Raw genomic sequence first — 21,734 nt, 5'->3', positions numbered from 1 at the left:
AACTGAGCTACGGAGACAGGGCTGAGAGCTTCTTGATTTGCATTCATACTTTGAGATAAAAGTATAGGGCGCCCTGGTGTGCTACGCTGGGTGCTCATTGTATCTCTGACAGAGCTCCCTCGTTCTCAGATGGGCCACATTTTCCATTTCTGCTGCCTTTCGACATAGAGGCGCTTAGACTGGAGACAGCTGCATCTCTCGCCCCCGTTTATTCAGCTTGAAACACACCCTCTGCAGATTTGTGAACCTGTTGTCGACGATGCTGAACCTTATGCCCCTAGTGAGCTGGTAAGGCTAATACCTCTGCCCCCTGCTCCTCGGCAGGTCCTTCCTTGGGTTTTGAATGGTCCAGGGGTTGAGTAGCATTGCTTTCTGCTATGTATTTTGGGGCAGGAATTGAACATGCCTGGAGCGTTTCATATCTGTCTCCTTTTGGGTTTCCGTGTAACCTGCTACTTAAATGGACCACTTTCTTCTTTCGTAGCCCCGCTTGCTGAGTCTGTGAGCCTTTTCTTACTTCCTCTGTTCCTTTGCTTTCTGACTCAGATGTTTTTTCCAAACTACTATTCTAGACTCTGTCGTGTGGAGTCCATCGTTGTGAAAGAGGTGCAATCAAGGAGTCCTCTGTTGACTAAAGTATCCATTGTTCAAATGTGTCTAGACCACCACCATCTCCGACTTGGCTAATTCCACCCAGGAAAGTCTCCCACCAGACCAGCGTCAACTGCTGGCCTGTTTTTGTCTCACCTGGCTCCCATTTCTCAGGCCACTTCCATCAGGGCAACAAAAATAACTATATCCCTTTAAAATTTACCCAGCAATTTCTTTGTAATTCTTCCTGGTCTTCCGCACTCCTCTGCTTTAAATCCGATCCCTCTGAGAGTAGCTGTCCCAAATCCTCTTACTCGGGCTCTTCACGGGCAGCTCGTAAATCACACCTGTCGTGTTTCTGTGCCTGGGATTCCCGCAGGAAGTTCTTGCATTCTGTTCTCTGTGGTTTTGCCTCTCTTCCTCGGTTGGATTTCTTCAGGTCTCAGGCACGCTCCCTGATCTAGGAATAGCTAAGCGCCTCCCCACTTTGCAATGCTCATGTTAAGAACACATAGTGACATCTCCCCCTGCTTCTACATCGCTCTGCCCTGGACTTCACCATCCCACCGCCCCTTCGTCCATGCCCAGCCTGTCACCGGAGGGCTCGTCTTCCTAAGGAAATCTCTCTGTTCCTGCAGCGGATCACCACGTCTCCTGCATGATCTCCCTTGAACTGCTTCTATTCCGATTGTCAGATCAGAGCATGTTCTCAAATCCTGCTTGGGGTCCTGTGGAGACTTGATTTCTAAAAACTTAGTGTCCCAAATAGAACTGTCTTCTTAGCTGCCAGGTTTACAATAATGTCAGGGGGCTTTTTTCCTCATCTGCCCTCCAGGAAGATGGCATATTCTCCTTGGGTCCCCATTTTTTTTGCTTTACCCGTTAATTAAATCAGCTTCCCCTGTAGGTGTGGAGTCGGACTGGGCTGCAGTCCAGAGCTGTAATCATGGTCCGCGCAATCACTAAATCCAAAGGTGCCCTGGCACCTGATAGGGGGAGAGATTCCGGTTTGGGGGAGTTTATTTTTGTTTTTGTTTTTTTAACTAAACCTTCCCGGTACCCCCGTGATACACATTAGGAACTCTCCTGGTGTTCTCACATGCATTCTTATTTAATCCTCATAACAAGTCTGTAAGATCAATTACAAGGTAAGTTTTGCTCTCAAGAAATACGTACTTTTGTTCCTGTTTTATGTAATTAAAGAACTGCTTCTGATGTCAATGTGCTATTAATGTATTTCGGGCACATACATGTCACAACCCATGGTACCTGGGGCTTGCATTATATACGCTTTGTGTGTCTGTGGCCCATACAGAGAGTGGGTCAGAGTTGCTGCTTCAATACCTACATTCTGAATAGAGAGCAGCCTGAGGGTATCAGCCTCTTCTCATGTGTAGGCCGGGGTCTGCCTGGGTGCAGCTGGAGCGCATTCCCCCACTGTCCATCTCTGGAGTAAGCTCAGGGGAGGGCCGGGAGGACAGTGGATTCCAGCTCAGCCCGAATCTGCTTTGGAGGCTGGTCCTGTTTGGACCAGGGCACTGGTGAATTACAGGGGCCTGGGTCCTGTCCCAGGTCCATAAGCCGGGGCTTTTGTTCACTCTCTACGTGACTCTGATGCACACCAAGCTTGTCGGCGTCATCCCTGACCCCAGGGATCCCCCTCAAAATCAGATCTACTCCAGGCACCTGCATCAATCACTTTCAACTCCTTCAGCCGTTTGTTTTACCACCGCTTCAGCCAAGATCCTGTGTCGACAGCTGAGTGGTGTGTGCAAACCAGGTTGCTCTGGGAAGGATTCCCCCGAGTCCCTCTGCGATGCCAGGTCAGGGCTCGGCTTCCTCAGCTTGGACCCCTGGCCACACGTTGGTCTACGTACTGGCGTTGAGAACTTGCTTGCTGTCCTCTTCTCTTCTCTCTGTCCTTGTGGGATTATGTCTTTGATTCTAAAAATCTCCTCCCTCTCATTTTAGTATGGTTTCAAGAGGAAATCTGCCCATCTTTTTTATCGGAAGCCTGTATCACTCAATTTTTAAATTGAGCCTCATTTTTCAGATGGGAGGACATCGAAGCTCAAAAAGGCTGACATATGTGCCTACATTGCTAATAAATGATGTGGCGAGATTTGCACCCAGGCAGCTGGGTTCTCAGCCTCTCTGCCCTCCCACCTCGTTCTAAAACCAGAAGCGAGAGACTCATCTTCAATGGGAGAGACTCACCTAGGTTACAGGTGTGGAAAAGAATGCAAACAGAGGGGCTCTCCCCGGGAAGTTGGCAAGTTGTATCAGATTCCATTAATATAATGGCATTGTTGTATGACACATGAATTGGAAATTGGTGATGAATGATAGATTGTATCAACTGCTTCTCTGAACCAAAGGCCTTCCAGAATTTTTTGCACATGACATCATTTCCAGAACAGTTTGATTTGTTCTGCGAATCTGAAAGAAAGTACAACAAAGGGACTTTCTTAGAATGTGAACATTTTCAGACAATAGTCATAAAACTACAGCGAGGCTCATTGTAATCAAAATTGCACTTCCAGGGTTGCTACTTCCTGAAATAATCTGGAACTAATGTATCTAAGCAACTTCCTTCCTGTTCATTGAGTTACAAGCCACCCAAAATCATGACAGACCGGTTTTCTGCTGCAAGAGGAAGTGGTTCCATTTCGAATCGGGTCCCTGTGCTGGGAGGCACCTGTGCAAGGTCCCTTTTCCAGCGCTTTGAGAGAGCTCTGGGTCCGCTCTTTCTGGTCAGCCACAGGCTTGCAGTAGTGATGTGAGAGGCACCATCTTTACCACCAATTTCTCTGGTCTCAGACATCTTACTGCGTATTACATAGATCATAGAAACCAAATCTCATTTCATTCTTTGCTGTATCTGAAGGCCACGGAAAAGATTGTTCTTCAAGGTTCTGATTCTGACCTCTAAGCCACCTCCCGCAGACTCTGAAAACCAGGAGGAGTTCACACCACTTGTATTTGCCTCCCGAGGACTTCGGATTGACATGGCGTCTGTGCCCTTGTAAAACTCTGCACCACTCATTTCGTACTGACTTTCTTCGCACCCAGTCAGTGTGAAAACCGATGTCTCGGTTGTAAACTTTCAGGTCTCACTTTCCTTTCCTCATCTGTCAAATGAAGATAATGTTTACCCTGGGAGACATGTCTGCTGTGAAAATCAAGTGGGGAAAAACTGAGGTGAATGGGGCGGAGAGTCCAAACTTTGGGCGTCTCTGGGCCACCCTGCATGAAGAAGAGTCGTTCTGGGCCACACAGTAAATACACAATCACCAGCGAAAACTAATGAGCAAAAAATGCTTTAAGTTTACCATTTGGTGTTGGGTCACATTTGTAGCCACCCTGGGCTGACTGCAGCCCATGGGCCACGGGGTTCAGTACTGATCATCCAAAGTTAATTAATTTAAAAGCAGCCCTAGCTGGTGTGGCTCATGGATTGAGCACCAGCCTCTGAACAAAAGGGTTGCTGGTTTGATTCCCAGTCAGGGCACATGCTTGGATTGCAGGCCAGGTCCCAGGTAGGGGGCGTGCAAGGGGCAGCTATATACGTTGATGTTTCTCTCCCTCTCTTTCTCCCTCCCGCCCCTCTCTTTAAAAATAAATAAATAAAATCTTTAAAAGCACCTTAGAATAGAGGGGTGGGAAGTACCCTAGCAGTACACGAAGCTGGAAGTCAGGGACTGAAGTGGAAGTCCCCGCCTTTTGCCTGGAATGAGTGGATAAACCGTGGGCCGGCCACTTTTCTTCTTGGTTATTCCCGTGAGTGCTCATGTCATCTCCAAAATTTCTGAAATCTGAAAACCTGGGGCTATGCTGGAATAAAATAGTGGGGAGACCGGGCGGAGGAAACCTACATCCAGAAAGAGTGGGCTGGGATGGCCCCCCCCTTGACGTGAGCTTCTCTCAGGCTTTCTGTTGGCTTGGGCCTTGGCCACTGCGTGATAAGCTGCCCCCCTAAACAGGCGCCAGAGGAGGTAACGACTTGTAAACCGAGGGCCTGCCTCGCTCTGTAGGCTGATGCCATGGCCCGGGGGTGTAATGAACAAGCACCAGAACTTAACTCAGTCTCCCGGAGTTGCTGTTTACAGTCTGGAGACAGGTTCTTTCCATAAAGTTTTTAAACCGAGCAAAGGGGAGGCTTCCCCCCGGGTCATTTCCATTTGCATGTTTCTTTCCATGCCCCAGATCTCGGGCATGTCTCCAAGAGGGCTCCTTTGCGTGCCTATGAATTAACATCACAGCGGGAGGCTGGGGAAGCCCGCTCTCCAGAGAATCGCGAAAATCACCTTCAGGATTCCATTCCTGCCTTTACTTCATCATTTAAGCCTGGAGAGCTGCCAGTCCTGACATTGTGATAGGAATTCACCAGATTTATCTTAGTTTTATATGTCAGGATTAATTTGTTCTCCCAAAGCCCCTTCCTCAATTTGCCAACATCTCCTCATTTCTCAGACCCATTTTTTTCGGTTTCTTATCCAGAAATATGCTTGAACTTGAGGGCAGGAACTTGAGGGCAAAGGGCAAATCTTCCAAATCTTATGTATTACATACAATTTATATATAAACAAATTACCTCTTAAAAGGGGGTTCACCTGGGACGTTACTCTTACTGCTTACTTTATACATTTTCATACTGAAGTTTAGACACCATATATAGTTTTTATTTTCCATTAAATTTCAGAGTTTTTTTAACCTTAGTTACATAAGTGTCCGACGACTGCTGAGTGTTAAAGGGTATCTTCTGTCATTTTAAAGTATATGTTCCTCCACTTGAATCTTAGCTTTTTTAACTACTCCGGCTTTATTTCTCCCTGAACCTCAAAGGAAAAATGAAATTTCCAATGGGAAGGCTCACTGTTGGATGTATCTCGTAAGTTTTGTACGAGTAAATTTACCCCTCCCCCCAGGTTTTTTATGAACACTCTCAGTGCAGGTGTCGCCTCTCTGAGACTTGTAGTTTTGGTGGACTTTTTTAAAGCACGATTGGCCTTTCTCAGAAGGAGAACCCGGTGGGTCTGGGTGTCATCCTTCTGCGTCACCTGTTGCCGTCTGGCAGCCTAGACGTGCAACCTACAGATGTGGGGGGGCCTTGTGTGGACACCTCCACACGGTCTGGTCAGGGCTGGGCTTGGGAGGTGTTGAAGCAGCACTCGGAGCAGGGCACACGGACCATCCGGTTGACCCAAGGGCTGTGGTTATTTGCCTACCACAAAATCAAAGTTTTCCTATATTTTAAGAACCTTAGAATTGAGTTTAAATTTCTGGCTTACTATTTGTTGCAACTTCCTGCATGGGAAAAAGCACTAACCCCCATGTCCAAAGTCCTGGGCTCCAGCTGTGGCTTTGTGGCCACTGACCACATGGGTGATCTTGTCCAAAAAGTTTTCTCAAGAAATGAAAAGACCCCCTCAAGCTCTATAAACTCTGGAACCTGCCCTGGCTGAGTGGCTTAGTTGGTTGGGGCATCATTCCAAACATCGAAAGGATGTGGGTTCGATTCCCAGTCAGGGCACATGCCGGGCTGAGGGGCTGACCCCTGCTCGGGGCATGTACGGGAGGCAACCAACCGATGTTTCTCTCTCACACCAATATTTCTCTCCCTCTGTCTCTCCCTTCCTCTCCCTCTAAAATCAATAAACATGCCCTTGGGTAAGGATTGAAAAAAATAAACATATCCTTGGGTAAGGATTGAAAACAAACGAACAACTTGGGAACGTCCCGGGTTCTGCGCTGTCCGGTGAGATGCGTGCGGGGGAAGGACTCGCCCGCGCAGTTCCAGGTTACCAGCAGGGCTGTGCGTGGATCCTTATTTCTCACGTGGTACCTGGCTCTGCGGCTCCTCCAGCCTGGAGATGCCTCCCCGGAAGGGACTGCACCAGCCTCCCCTTCAGCTCTGTGCACTTTGCGTTTCAGGTCCCCGGGGCAGATGAGGCCCACGACCCCGGTGGCTCCGAGGACGCCAAGGGAAACCTGGAAAGTCCCAAGCAGGGCGGCAGTAAGATGAAGCTCAAGAGCCGTCTGTCAGGTACGTGGGACTCCGCCCTCTACGATCGTTCTGAAAATAAGGTTCCAGCCTCAGCGGTGGGGGTGCAGAGCCATTAGCAGGGTGGCCTCTCTTTTTCCCTTAAAACCTCAGAAGTGTTTTCCTTGAGATAGTGCATGTCTCCGGTATAAAACTACGTTCCGCCTGGCTTCCCGGGTGGATGATGTTTTTGAGTCATAATGAAACGACTGTGAACATCTCTGTTTGTCTCTGCTGACATGTGAATGTCCTGTGTGTGTGGTTCGTTTCCTTCAGTAGGACCCTTTCGGTATGGGATATTTCTGATGGCCTGTGTTCCCAGCAAACATACCTCTCCCCCAAGCCCACACCAGAACAAGGGGCAAAGAGCTGTTTATGTAATCCGAAATCTGCATTTCACCTCGTGTGGTTGTGGGGGGCGGTCAGGGGATGCAGTGGCAGCTTTTGGAACAGACACAGATTTGACGTTTCCCGGGCACAGCCCTACGGCGACTGGCCCGGGCCCCGAGAGAGGGCGTTAGTGTTGGAAGCAGAGGCTGTGTGCTGGGACCCAGTGGCTTCCGCGGATCCCAGGCTCCTTTGCTTCGCCAGGTTCTTTTCTCTGTTAAAATATACTCGCCCTGGCCTGGTGGGCCAGTTGGCTGGAGTGTTGTCCCATGCACCAAAATGTTGTGGGTTCAATTCCTAGTGAGGACGCATACCCTGGCTGCAGGTTCGATCCCCACTTGGGGCACGCACAGGAGGCAACTGATCCATGTCTCTCTCCGTCTTCCTTCCTCTCTCTCTAAAGTCAATAAACATATCCTTGGGTGAGGATACAAAAAGCACTAAACTTATGTTTCATGATTGCATTAGGATAAAGTTACAAGCTGGACTCGCTATTGGCTCGTGAGCCCTGAAAGTGCCGCGGGCCCTCGGCACCGTGTCCGAGGCCTGCTGGAGAAGCCGGCCCTGGCTGCCTGTCCACGGGAGGCAGCAAGTGTAGCAGGATTTGGAAGCTGGCAGAACCCAGCTTACCCCTCAGCCCCTGTCTTACCGTATCACCTTGGGCTGACTGTTTAACATCCCTGAACCTCCATTCCCTCGTGTGGAAAAAGGAGGCGATAATACTGACTTTGAAAGGTTGAGCAGATTCTTAAAAGTAATAAACTTACATAAAAGCTGCTAGCACAAAGCGTGTATGTTAGCATCCGAAAAAGTGAGTTTCCTCTTTCTGCTCCTCAGATCAGGGGTGAGAGGTGGTATCTATGCCTGGCAACCAAGAATGTCCCCCACCCCCCGCCTCCCACCACCCCACCTGGCCCTGGACTGTTGTTCTCAGATGAGGTGGCAGGTCTAGGGCCATAGAATGTATCAGTTTCATTTCTTTAGTAACAAAATGGGTTGCTTTGTATTTGTAACTCAGAATAATTAGGTGGTGCGTATTTTAGCAAATGCTGGAATGTGGGTTTGTGACAAGGCAGTGTGATGACCTGAGGGTGGTGAAGGAGAGTCAGCATGAGGAACAGCTGAGAGAAACACGAGGTCTCTCCGGAAGGTACCCAGCCATGTAATATGAAAAACAGAGACATTTACCGAGGAAGATACAAGATATAAGAAACATTGTACGTAGGACAGTGGTGCCTCAGTCCCCTTCGAAGTAGGCACCTCGGGGCCTCACACAGTTTTCCCAGTCACCATTGGCTGCCCCGTCATATTTTCCTGGATCTTGTTGATGATCTGAATCTCTTCCCTTTCAAAGGTGATTTTAGTTTTGGGAAAAGCCAGAAGTCACAGGGCACCGAATCTGGGCTGTAGGTGCACTGAGCCACATGGGTGATTTGACGTTTCACCAAAAATTCTGTATGAAACGTGATGCACGAACAGGCTCACTGTCACGATGAAGCTGCCAATCACCAGTTGCCCATAGCTGCGGCCTTCTGAATCATCTGAATAGTTTCCACACAGAGGAATGTTCAAGCTTCATGCAAAATTTGATGCAGATTCAATGCTTTACTTGCTCGTTCATTTTGAATGCGACCACCACACAGTACATGTGCTCACCCAACAGAATCCACCCCCCCACACTGACTAGTGCAGTAAAGTCATCATTGTCCAAACACACGCATTCCCGTCCACTCTCCTTGGCTGCCAGGTTACATCAATGTTGGGCAAACTGTTCTTGTTGTGGTTACAATGGCTGGACTTTTTCTGGACAGGCCTCGTACATTTAAGTCCTGCATATACTTGGGACCAGAAGCGCAGAGGAGACCTTTAGGTCGGCTGTCTTGGCAGAGTCGATCAACACCTTATAAACAGTTCCCAGAGGAGGGCCACAGCGCTCTGGGGAAACGTGAGGGGACTTTGAAACTGGGGCAGTCACATTCCTCATTTTTGGGTGAGACCAGTGAAGTTTAGAGAATCCCAACGGTCACTCATTCAGTGCCACAGTGCCACCCAGATCTGCCTCCCACACAGAGTTCTTCTCACCCACCCCTTTACTTCCCCGGGATCTTGAAAGGAATCCTGTTCCCCAGTCTGGGGCTTCATAGATACAGATGTGGGGAGGGACGTCTAGCTGAGGACCTTCCAGACCCACGACTCTAACTGTTTATTCTGTTAATTTGGAATGAGCTGCACAACCAGCTGAGTAATAAACCCAGGGCTGGCTGCTGTTCGCTGTATACGGATGCCCCCTCCCTTCCTGTGTCCTTCCCAGACATCCAGGGCCATACCCAGGAAATGTGGGGGAAGCATTGCCCAGCTCTGTGCGACCTGGGACAAGTGACCCCACTTCTCTGGTTCTCTGTTCCTCCATTTATCCTGCCAATCAGTGTGCGTGCCTTCTAAGTGCCAGGCCTTGTCGAAAGGTGGAGTTGAATGCCCCGGCCGGTGTGGCTCGGTTAGGTGGAGCGTCGGCCCATAACTGAGAGGTTGCAGGCTTGACCCTGGTTGGGACGCATGCCTGAGTGGCAGGTTCGCTTCCAGGTCTGGGTGCATTCAATCCCTAGTCCAGGCGTGGGGGGTGGGGGGAGGCAACCAGCAGGTGCTTCTGACACATCAATGTTTCTCTCCATTCCCCTCTCTCTGAAATCAATGAAAAAATGTCCTTGGGTGAAAATTAAAAAAAAAAAACATGAAGTTGAGGGAACATACAGGGGAGGGCCACTCCAAAGTGTGGTGGCACTGGGCCCTCACCATGCAGTAGCTGCCACTGTCATGACCATGGCTGTCATTAATATCACATCATCCCTGTCATCGTCCTTGTTCTCCTCGTTCCCTCTCAGGAGGGGAAGGGGCTTCACCGGGTACAGGGACAAGCCCCAGGAATGCACAGGCCATGAGAAGGCAGCTCAGAGCTCCAAGGACTTGGAGTCTCTCTGGGTTGTGGTGCCAGGGGGACGCATTCCGGGGGTGGCCAGGGCCTTGGCAGGATTTGGTATCACAGAAGGGAAGGACAGTACTGCTCTAGGTGTGTGGATAAACAGCACAATAGATGCTTAGGGACGAGGGGAAAAAACTGGTGAGAGAAGTTTGGGGCGACCGGTTCTCCTCCTCGTGTATCTGCAAGACCAGCAATTCTACAGTCACGGCGACTGGATCCAGCAGAGCTCATCAGAGCAATGAGGGGAAAGGAGACTCCTGGGGTGGGGGGAGGGGATGGGGCCGGCCGAGTGGGGTGAACTGCCAGGGGATATTTATGTGCTCCCCAGTTTTGGAAAGGATGCAAGTTTTGGACAAATTCTTTCCTTTGAGAATCAGCAGGCTAGAGCGGTGGATTCATGTAGCCGGGCAGTGGGAGATAAGGCTGGAAAAGCAATTTGGAGGCCCTTTTAAAGAGGCTTAAGGAATTGGGTCTGCAGTCAGCACTGTGAAATATGTTCCATCTACAGACATTTGAATACAGAAGATGTTAATGTGATGAGCTCCTAATTTGTCCTGCAAACTTGGATATTTATTTTATATTTCCTTAAAGTGAGTCGCCCTGGTATTTGCATGTCGGTATGTGATCTACAGACACCACCGTACGTGGTTTCTCTTCTGTCGGTGGCAAGTGCTTCCCTGTCGGCTACAAAGGAACTTCCTTCTAATCAATCTTTTTCAGTTGAGTATGCGTGCCACGACAGATTAATCTCGTCATGAATTATTAAGGAGGTTCTGTAAAGAGGTTCCAGCCATTTCCACTATGCGTTTTGCCCAGTCTGGCTCCAAAAAAATGACTAAAGCGATTCCATGGGACATTTTTTTATGAAGTTTTAACCTGAGGTTTCATCCTTCACGCGTTCCTTTTTGCCGGCAGGGCTCCCTTTTAATTTTGGTATTTTTGATTTATCCGTGTTAATGCCTTAGGTGTATGATCTTTTTAAATGGAAGATTCTCTTTGACTGCAAAGGAATTTCAAGTGTTTGAAAACCTGTGTCACAAAGTTAATATCCAGCTTTTGAAAAAGCAAGCCTTTAGTGATGTCCATTTTAAAATATCTATCAGCCCTAGTCTAACTTTTCATTGCTCTTGGAAGTTCATCATTATATGTAAAAGAGTACAGACTTACCTAGTTTTATCCCATGAAAAACTTTTAGGTAAGTGAAGTTTGAAGCCATCAAATAAAACATTCCATGGTCCAGGAGAGCTTGATATTTCAATGAATCTATATGTGCGTACAGCTATATTCACACGCACATATATACATAGATACATGTATATATATATAGTGCAGCAATTTTCAGCCGGTGTGCACAAGAATTTTTAAAACATTAGTCGGGGCACTGCTCCCTTTTCCCTTCTCACATTTAAAAATGACAACAGTCAACACAAGGGCAGCCATCTGGTGTGAAGGAATCAAAGATTATACCTATTTTTTGTCAGATCAGGAAAATATACATTTTGGGGTGTGCCGCAGAATTTTAGTAGTTAGTTTATGTGTGCCGTTGAGATGAAAAAGATTGAAAATGGCTGATAGAGTGGATGATGTAGACAGTACAGCGTGGTTATAGCTATTATATTTAGTGTAATTAAGAGATCACTTAAGATTAAGGTCCTTTAAATTATCTTATTTTTAAATAGCATATAATGTAAAGGAGGTGCTGATGATGGTGGCATCTTTAACAATCATTACTATAAAATTTCTTAAACAGGACCGAAAAGTACTAACCAAAAAGGAGTGGGGATCTATATATTTTATTATGTTAAAATTATGGATTTTTGCTTATCAAAAAAAAAAGCATTGGAGAGTGAAGTGGCTTGATTGGAACATCACCCCGTACAGACGTGCAGAGGACACCCACAGTGCGCAGATCCCACGATCTGTGCAGATACCCAAAGTCTAGTAACAAAATTCTGTAAACCAACAAAAGACAGAGTAAACCCAGTAGAAGAATGAGCAAGACTTGAACAGTCACTTTACAAAAGAAAAACAGGGTAGCAGGGGGGTGGGGGAGGAGTAGTGAGGAGAAAATGGAGACAATTGTACTTGAACAACAATTGAAAAAATGTGAAAAAATAAACAGAAAAAGGTAAAAAATAGTACTCCCCCCCAAAAAGAAAAACAGCCAAAGAATATTTTAGAAGAAGCTCAATCACAATTAGTCATCAGTGAAATATAAATGAAAACTGTGATAAAATGCCATTCTGTAGCCAGCAGAATGGCTAAAATTAAAGACAGACAACCCCAAGTGTGACACAGATGTAGGGGACTCGTGCACACTGGCGACAGGATGTTGGGAAGGTGCAGGTACACCTGTGACCCAGAAGCTCCACTCCCAGCGCCACGTCCCGCAGACGTGACATGCACGAGAGTGTTCTGTAACAGCACACTCTAGACCAGGGTCAGCAAACCGCCGCCAGTGGCTGTATTTGTAGGACCCACAAGCTAGAAATGCTTCCTACATTTTTAGTGAGTTATAAAAAATGTTTGTAAAGAATATGTGACCAAGACCATTTGTGGCCCATAAAGCTTAAAACATTGACTGTCCTGCCTTTATGAAAAAAAAAAAAAAAAAAGCTTTCTGACGCTTGTTCTAGACCTAAAACTGGAATTGAACCAGATGTCCATCAGCAAAAGAATGGATGTTTATACCATGAAATAGTACACAGAAATGGTGTGTTTATACAATAAAATACTACAAAGAAATGGGATGAACAGTCTGTTGGCACGCAACAACCTGGTTGAATTTCACAAACAAATGCTAAGAATGAGGAGCCAGCCCGGGCCTGTGTGGCTGGATTGGAACGTCATCCCATACACGAAAAAGGTTGGGGGTTCAATGCCCAGTCAAGGCACATACCTAGATTGTGGGTGTGAGTCCTGGCTGGGTGTGTGCGGGAGGCAGCCAATCGGTGTTGCTCTCTCTCTCTTTCTCTTCCTCTCTCTCTAAAATCAATAGATACATAGTTTTAAATTTTTAAAAAAAGAATGAGGAGCCAGACACACAAAAAAGTACACATTGTATGTGTTCACTTATATAAAGGCTGAAAAGAGGCAAAAGCAGTCTGTGATGTTAGGAACTGGGATCGTGGTTACCCTTGGGGAGAGGTGGTAAGCCTCACAAAATGGGCTTGCAGGTTCTGGCAAGGTTCTGTTTCTTGGTTTCGGTGTCAGTTGTTGGTACCTCCACTTTGTGAGATTTCAGGACACGGTACAGTTATTCGTCCACATTTCTGTGCATTTTAAGTTTTTTTTTAAGTCATTACACATGAAACAAAGCCCGTCCGCCCCAGCAATGGCACTGTACCGACCACGGAGCGGCGTCCCTCCATCACCAGAAAACAGCCTCCTGGGAGCATCCTCACTGCCGTTTATTCCCCTGGCAACCATGGCTACACCTTATTGGACAAAATACAGGGGGGCACCCAAAAGAACGTGGAATTTATTTATACAAATTTGTGTATTTATTCTTACATGTTTACACTTTAGTCACCTTCAAAGTGCTCTTCTTTTGATGCAATACACCTGTTGAGACTTTTCTCCACTATTCAAAACAGTTTTGAACTCGTCAGTGTTGATGCCTTTTAGTGCTTCTGCTGTTTTTTGTTTCACCTCTTCCACATCGGCAAACCATTTTCCTTTAAGGACTTTTTTCCTCTGGGAAAACAAGAAAGAGTCACTTGGCGTGAGATCAGCTGAATAGGGAGGATGGGGTATACGGGTCATGCTGTTCTTGGTCAAAAACTGCTGAACACTCAGCACTGTGTGGGGAGGTACATTCATAAATCACCCACCGTGAAATGGGCAAACACATTGAAAAAGTCTTTTTAAAAAATTCACCGAAACCAAATGCAGCCTCTCACAACAACACCAGCTGGTACACTGGTACAGCTGGGTTCCTAGGACACTCACATAGTGGAGGGAAGCCTGTACTACAAGGAGCCCAACCTCCAGAAGATAATTCCGCCTTTTGAAGGGGGTCCTCCTCGTATATACATAGCCCTTATCTAGTCCCTTCAAAAACTGGCACTTTCTTCATAATCTGGTATTACTGCTTCAACACATGCTAATCTTATACAGAGCTTGATGGTAGAACATGGTGACCCAGTGCTTTGAAAGAATTGGACGCCAGGCCTTCTGAAAGGCATGAATGTGGGTATAAATACAACAGGTTTATGCCTGTGTATGTTCTTAAGCTTCTCTTTGTCCCATATCAAGCCATGCCTTTCCCCCTGTATTTTCAAGGAGGTGTACACCGTCTAGAATCTGTTGAAGAATATAACGAGCTGATGGTGCAAAATGGGGACCCCCGGGCCAGGATGTTGGAGGTGTCCCGAGATGGCCGGAAGCACTCTCTCCCCCAGCTACTGGAATCTTCGAGCACAGCACAGGTGGGCAGTGCCGTGGAGCTGCGCGCTTTCTCGCGCGGTCACCGTTGACCAGTCAGGGACGAAAGAGCAAGTTTCCTCCCTGGGGTCTCTCAGCTTCTCTCAGTTCTTCCCAAGACCAGCAAGGGCCTGTGTCCTGAACCACTGCCCATCTGTGTGGGCCGGGAGTAGTTGGGACTAGAGCTAGAATACCAGGAGTAAGGTCTTTCTGGGGAGGCAAGAAGGAAGTCAGCCCAGTATTTAAAACACTAGGGAAGAATAATCCCCCCTTGGATCTTGACGCCTTGACGCTTTGGCACCGAGAGCTGCCTTCAACTGCCGGGAGACGGCGGCGCCCCGCGGTCTGGGGCGAATCACCACTCCTTGTTCAGCAGGCATGTCAGGTGTCAGCCTCACAGCTGGGCGGGTGGACGTTGGGTTGTGAGAGAAGGAAGGGGGTGCGCGTGGTGTGTTGCCTGTGCTGCGCCTGTGTCCCTACGTGTTGCACAGGAACGACTCAAACAGCCAGGGTCAGAGGGGGCTGCCCGGAGGGGTGACGTGGGTGGCGATGCTGATATTCCAGGGCCTGTCCCCATAAGTGTTTAGAGCTTCCTAACCCCAAATGGGGATTCCTCTTCAATTACATCATCCTCAACCCAGTGGAAATGGAGTGAGTGTCTCATAACCACCACGTTGGAGGCAGGCTCAGTCTCTGGGGACCTTGGGGAGGATTCTCTGAGTCCCGGCCCATTAGCCAGAGGGCTAAGAGGGACCACCCGCACCTGGCCCCAGGCCTGTGATGAAGCAGAGGCGGAGGAGAAGAGGATGGGGCTGTCATGACACCTGAAAATGCTTGGAGACACATAGACCGTAGAGCTCAAAAGGACCAGGTTAGCACACCTGGGTCGGGCCCTTACTTTAAATGCAGGGTCACCATTTTACAGATAGGACAAAGGAATCCCAAGGAGGTGGAGTGCTTTGCTCAGAGTGACATGCCAGAATCACAGTGAGGGAAGCTTCACCTGAGAAGTGCCCGCAGTTCCGAGGCCGTTGCTAATTAGGCCGTTTGGTGTCCATCCCGCCCGAAGGCAACTTGAGTGGGGACATCAAGAGAAAACAGAGCAAAACACGCGCCTCGGACCTGGTGAAAACGCCCAGTCTGTGACCACAAAGAATGATGCAGGTGGACCAGCGCACGAGATCAGAAAGCGGAGGAGAGCCACGCTGTGGGGCTGGGCTGCTGCAGTTAGTGCGGGACGGGAGAGGGTCAGCTGCCGTTGCGGCCGAGGATGTCCGGCAGCCAGAGGACGACCTGCTGAGGGGACCCGGCCGCCTTTGTAGCCTGTGAATACCTATTTCTAACCAGGCTTCCAGGAACTAGGAAGCACAGGCTAGTAAAGATTTTACAGGGCTTTTGTTTTCCTCTTTAAATTGTCCTTCGTTTTGTCTTCTTATTTTCTGCCCTTTTCTTTTTCTCCCAGGATTCTTTCTTTGTTCTTGTTCTGTCTTCCTCCACTAAAATGTATTATCTAGAAGAGAGCTATCCATACTGGCCCGCGTGGCTCAGTGGGTTGGGCGTCGCCTTGTACACGGAGAGGTCACAGGTTCGATCACCAGTCAGGGCGCCTGCCTGGGTTGCGGGTGCAGTCCCTGGGCTGGGCATGTACAGGAGGCAGGCAGTCGATGTGTCTCTCTCACATGCATGTTTCTGTCCCCCACTCTCCCCACTCCTTCCCCTCTCTCTAAAATCAATAAGCATGTCCTCGGACGAGGATAAAAATATATCCATTAAAACTTTCTGCAGTGACAGAAATGTCTTATATCTATACTGCCCAAAATGGCAGCCGCATGTCTCTTGAAAAGTGGCTAGTGAGACTGAGGACTGTGCTTTTAATTTTAATTCATTAACATTAAAATATAGTTTTTCAGTTTAATTTAAATATAGACAGCCACAGGTGGCTAGTGGCTGCCATCTTGGACAGCACCGCTCTAGAAAGTTCAGTGGGGACCCCCTGAAACTGTTAGAACAGTGAAGCAGACAGGCCTGTGGGTCCCCAAGGGGGGGATGGGGGAGGTGCTGCTGGAGATCGGTGGCCAGAGAAAGTTCCCTTTCCAGTCAATACACGGCCTCTCCGTTCCAGGACCATAAACCCGTGGGCGCTGTCCGGCCATGTCCATGGGGGTTTCAGCAAAAGGGCAGTGACTCTGCCAAGCCAGCATCTTTTTTATTTTTTTCACTGAATCTGGGCCTGGGAGGCCCACATGGCTGGCAGGTGTTTTGTGAAACTGCAAAATACAATTGTTCTTAGCTTCCAGGAAAACAAAAATATCATTAGCAGACATCTCGTTTGTACCTTTGAAAGTAGAATACACCCATTAAGGATAAAAACTATTTCTGATGCTTCTTTTCTAATATTAAATATGAAGTGATTTTTCTTTTTTGCTAATGCTAGAAAATTTGGCATTTAGGAAATTTATTCTAAGAAGAATAGCAAGGAGCTAGCCTGTAGGAATGCTTTAGCAACAGAGTCATATAATCTCTTACATTATAAGTTGTATGCCCTGCTTACAAGTGCATATACTGGGAACAGAAAAAAGAGGTCGAGATTCGCACTGGTGTGTGCCAGGAAGGGAAAGTACTTTATTGTCCAAGAGTGAGGGATTAGAACGGGAGCTGATACCGTTTCCTGGTGGGATGGTTTATACAGAATAACAATTATATCTGCATTTGCAGCTTGGGTTTTATAAGAAACAAGGGCTTAAGTTTTTGAGCGAGTGAATTAAGCTTAGAACAGTGAATGCTTTCCATCCACAACCGTGAACTTGGGGTGGGGGCAGAGGGTGACCCCAGCGTGGTCACCGGACATCGTGAGACATCCTGGTTTCTGGTTCCTGACTCCAGTCCAGAAAAGCAGGAATTGGGACGGTGGAGAGTAGTTGAGGAAAGAAATACAGACGTCTGTGGGCTCCCAGCCGTTCTTTCTGTGGAGGAAGGAGGCGTGGCAATTTATTTCAGGAAGAGCTATTCCTCCCATGTTATTTGTAATAAATGTCCTTTAAGCTGCCGGACCAGGGAAGAAATGGCGGCGTAACCCAAAAGACAAGTGAGGCTTTCAAAGTCTGAGTCTGTTTTCATGCCGGAGGCCCCGGAAGCACAAGCGAGACGTGCTCTGACCTTGCCGCCTGCTCACTTGCAGGACTTCCACATCGTGAAGAAGTCCACCCGCTCCCTGAGCGCCACGCAGGTGGAATCCCCCTGGAGACTCATCCGGCCGTCGGTCATCTCCATCATCGGGCTGTACAAAGAGAAGGGCAAGGTGAGCTCCCTTCTGCCCACAGCTTTGTCCCTGCCCCCCTGTGAAAGGTTAGCATACATGTTCTTCAATGGTTGCCTTCTATTGTTGTTGTAATATAAAATAAAAAGTAAAGCTTTTTAAAAATGTTTAAAGAGGAATTGATGATGTGGCCTTTGTGTGTATTTGAGTGGATCCGGGGCACCCTTTCCTGGGGGCCTCTGAGTGACACGGTCACACCCTCCTGTCCTTACGATTTAAGGGGTCACCAGCACCTGGCTGCTAGGACAGAATCACTGGTGAGCTGAATGTCCCAACTGCCACCACAATTCAGAGAAAAGCAGACCCTATGGCTTCAGGCTATACTCCCAGTTAACCTCTTGGATGAGTTCCATGATCCTGACGTTACCATAACGAGAATAATAACACATGTAACTGGATCTTTATACAAGTCTCAGAATACTGATTGGATGTTACACAAAATGGAAAGACTGCAACCAAAGAATAAAACAAAGATGGCACCGAAGAGAATGAAGTGACTCTTGTGAGATATGTAGTCGCTCCATCTGAAATTGCCATTTTGGGGAAAGTTCTCAAATATCGAGTATTTGATGTTTCAACCTAAAAACCTAAAATTTTCTCCCTTTAATGTGAAACGTGGCCAGCACAATGCAAGTAGTTACGGCGGACCAGGTGGGGGGGGGGCACGTCAGGGCGGCGAGGGGGAGAGGGAGGGAATGCAGACTTGACTTTACAGCTGGTGAGCTTAACCACGAGCGTGACGGGGAGGACACCTCAGTTTGGTACTCTGCTGGGAAGGATGCCCTCGGCGAAATGCCGAAATGGGGAAAGGTGCCCCCGGTGAAGTGCCGTAGTGACAGCCCGGACCTCCGTCTGCTTTGGGTGCAGGGCCTTGGCTTCAGCATCGCGGGCGGTCGCGACTGCATTCGAGGACAGATGGGGATTTTCGTCAAGACCATATTCCCGAACGGATCGGCTGCAGAGGATGGAAGACTTAAAGAAGGTAGGTCCTCAGCGGGGGCGAGCGGTGATTCCATGGCAACCTGCCCCTGTACAAGACGTGGAACAAAGGTACAGCAGTTGAGGCCATGGGCCAAGAGGCGGGGAGACCTGGGCTGAACCCAGCACTTGCCACGTCACGACCTTGGACAGCTGCAACCTGAGCTTCACTGTCCTCAGCTATAAACTCGGACATTAATAACAACCTTGAAGAGTTGTGAGGATTAAATGGGATAAGCTATGAAAAATGGCTCGCTGCCTTTCATTTGGGCCTTTAAGTGCCTGCCTCATTCCCTTGCTCCTTAATCAGGTTCCTGGCCTTGAAAATTCCTGTGAATTTGTGGTCCGCCCTTGCTTCAGGGCTGGGTAGCTAAACATGTTTTACCCTCTCCACAGCACGTTTTGCCACACGCACATCAACACACTAAACAAGCGCTCCCACCCCCACCCCACCCCTGCGTGTGGCGATATGATTGACAGGTAGCATTATGTAAGTTGAAGGTGTGCAACAGGATGGTTTGATACACTTATATATTGTGAAACGATGGCTGCAATTAGGTTAGTCGACAGCTCCTCCCCTCCCCTCACCTGCTGTGTGTGTGTGTGGCGAGAACATTTAAGGTCTACCCTATCAACAGTTTCCAAGAATACAAGGGGCCCTGTTAACTGCAGTCACCGGGCTGTGCAGCAGATCCCCAGAACTCAGTCATGGATTCAGATGTTTTCCTTTTCATAATATCCATCCCTCATGGAACGATTCAGTCGCAGGATTTCCAGTTGCCAGAGATGCTGCGAGTCTTCGCTGAGGTTGCCCGAAGTAGAGCTGCCGCTCAGTTAACCGGGATTGGTTTGCTTTGGGTTTTTTTTTTTTTCCACGATGGAGTGCATTGGAGTTCCCCTTTTCCAGGCAGACTGACCCGGGGAAGCCTGTCTGCCAGTGCTGATTCGCGAGCAGGCTGGATACTTTGATGGCAGGATACTTACTCCCCTCCGTTAGAGGAAGGGGTGGCTCCCAGGCCGTGTCTGTGTCTACAGACAGATCAATGCAGACTTCTCGCTGCAGACCGTGTGCGTGGTGGATGTGCCTTGTGTTGGCGTGGTTGAGATTCACCCCGCGCTGCTGGCGGAAGGGAGCAGAATGGAGGGGGAATCGATAGTTAGGGAAGGCTAACAGCGCTCAGTGCTTCCTAATACTTTTTTCCATCTGTATTCATTTACAGTGAAGACAGGTCATTGAAATGGATTGTCGACCTGTTGGATGGTCTGTCTTTTTAGAGTCTTGTATAAAGATTTCTTTTAGAGCACGAGCCATCCTTTTAACGTTTCTGTCCTGTTCCCATGTGGAGAGAAACCCAAAACCTCACCGAGTCGAGTAATCACTTATACGAGGTGATTCTTACACAGAGTCTTTCACAACTTCTGTGATTGCATCGACGAGAAGGCACAGAACAAGTGCACGGGGCGCTGCTGCATCTGTCCTTAAACTCCAGGACAGAATTCTGTGCGTCAAGTGCACAGTGCGCTCCTGGGGTGGGCCCCGCACTGGAGGGGAAGCGGCAGCCCTTTTGCTCTCTGCTCTGTCACGGGGAAGCAAAGCCCCTCTTCTGTCCTGCACTGCTGTGCAGGGTCCCTCTGTTCTCCTATCCGGGGCCCCTGGGTGGTGTTTTTGGTGAACTGTTATTTTAAAAAGCAGACCATGTTATAAGAGTACAAACTAGACACAAACTCTGGTAAGTCAACAGGATGTCCAAGTTCTTTCCTATTCCCAGCAGACACTATCAACAACTTGAAAACAACCCAACTGTACCTTCTTGCGACTGGAGATGGGTCTGGATAGGGCAGGGGGTCGGGGAGAGAGAGGGTGTGTGTGCACGCCGACATTAGCCTACAATGATTTCTTACGTAGAAGTGTATAATAACTTGCCAGCTCAATGACTGAGAACCTGCAGCAGCACCAGTAAGACCAGGCATCTAGGCTGTCTCTAGAGGTGGGGCTGCCATTCCTAAATGACATCTCAAGTGGTTTTTTTTTGTCTCTATTGTGGAAACCAGTTGCCCTGCCCAGCGACGCTGCTCTGGCCTCAAAGAGCTCGTCTCTGCAAAGGCAGGAGTGGCTTCTCGCATGTTGTATGTGTTGATGCTTCATTGCCAGTGGGTTGAATTTTTAAACAAAGACCATAAGGAAAGACTTGGGACTCACTTATTTGCAGTTTGATCTCTAAACTCAGGACATCTGTTATTAAACTTGGCAATTGCTAAAGAATAAGACCATGTTGCTTCCCATTGTTGCTTTAATTAAAGATGGAAATAGAGAGTGACTGCCAAAGAGTATGCATTGCCATTAGTTGTCCCTTTTTGTGACATTCCTAGGAGCCGCACTAAGGAAAGTGGATTGTGGAACAAGAAAATTCATTTTATAGAGCTGTAAATCAGGGACCATGTGGAATCCTATTCTCATACTGACTGAGCAGTTAGATTCCCGTAAATTAAAGCTTGACATTAGTGTAATTCTCCTGTTTGCTCACTAGGGGATGAAATCCTAGATGTAAATGGAATACCAATAAAGGGCTTGACGTTTCAAGAAGCCATTCATACCTTCAAGGTAACGACATTCACATTGATCTCTATCTCCTTATGGGTTTTTGTTTTTTTTTGTTTTTCATTTCCTCCCGGTTTGGGTTTGGTTTTTTGTTTTTGTTTCTTCCACCCTTTGACATAAGGACAAAGTGTGAATGTTTTAACCCTACTTTCTTTTTGCTTTCTCAGCAAATCCGGAGTGGATTATTTGTGTTAACGGTACGCACAAAATTGCTGAGTCCAAGCCTCACGCCCTGCTCAACACCCACGCACATGAGCAGATCCAGCTCCCCAAACTTCAATGCCAGTGGGGGAACCTCGGCAGTAGGCCCCGATGAAAGCAGCCCCTCGTCCCTGGGGCGGAAGGCCCCTGGGCCCAAGGACAGAATTGTCATGGAAGTAACGCTGAACAAAGGTGACGCCCGCGCTTCCTCACTTTC

General features: G+C 48.1%; 1 protein-coding gene across 9 annotated transcripts in view; it reads left to right on the top strand.

Annotated features, from left to right (window-relative positions):
- PDZD2 (PDZ domain containing 2) overlaps positions 1-21,734 on the top strand; it is a 321,357-nt gene that overhangs the window by 269,301 nt on the left and 30,322 nt on the right. For all 9 annotated transcript variants that reach the window (XM_053657280.1, XM_053657279.1, XM_053657274.1 and 6 more), the window contains 6 exons: positions 6,526-6,637; positions 14,283-14,428; positions 17,602-17,721; positions 18,607-18,721; positions 21,246-21,319; positions 21,484-21,709. In XM_053657280.1, the coding sequence (XP_053513255.1) occupies positions 6,526-6,637; positions 14,283-14,428; positions 17,602-17,721; positions 18,607-18,721; positions 21,246-21,319; positions 21,484-21,709 (793 nt within the window). The remainder of the gene's footprint in view (positions 1-6,525; positions 6,638-14,282; positions 14,429-17,601; positions 17,722-18,606; positions 18,722-21,245; positions 21,320-21,483; positions 21,710-21,734) is intronic.

The sequence above is a fragment of the Artibeus jamaicensis genome, unplaced genomic scaffold (assembly GCF_021234435.1).
Source record: "Artibeus jamaicensis isolate MK-2021 breed Jamaican fruit bat unplaced genomic scaffold, CSHL_Jam_final scaffold_369, whole genome shotgun sequence".
In the NCBI taxonomy this organism is placed as follows: Eukaryota; Metazoa; Chordata; class Mammalia; order Chiroptera; family Phyllostomidae; genus Artibeus; species Artibeus jamaicensis.
Note: the sequence above shows the minus strand (reverse complement) of the source record. Positions and strands in the feature narration are given on the sequence as shown.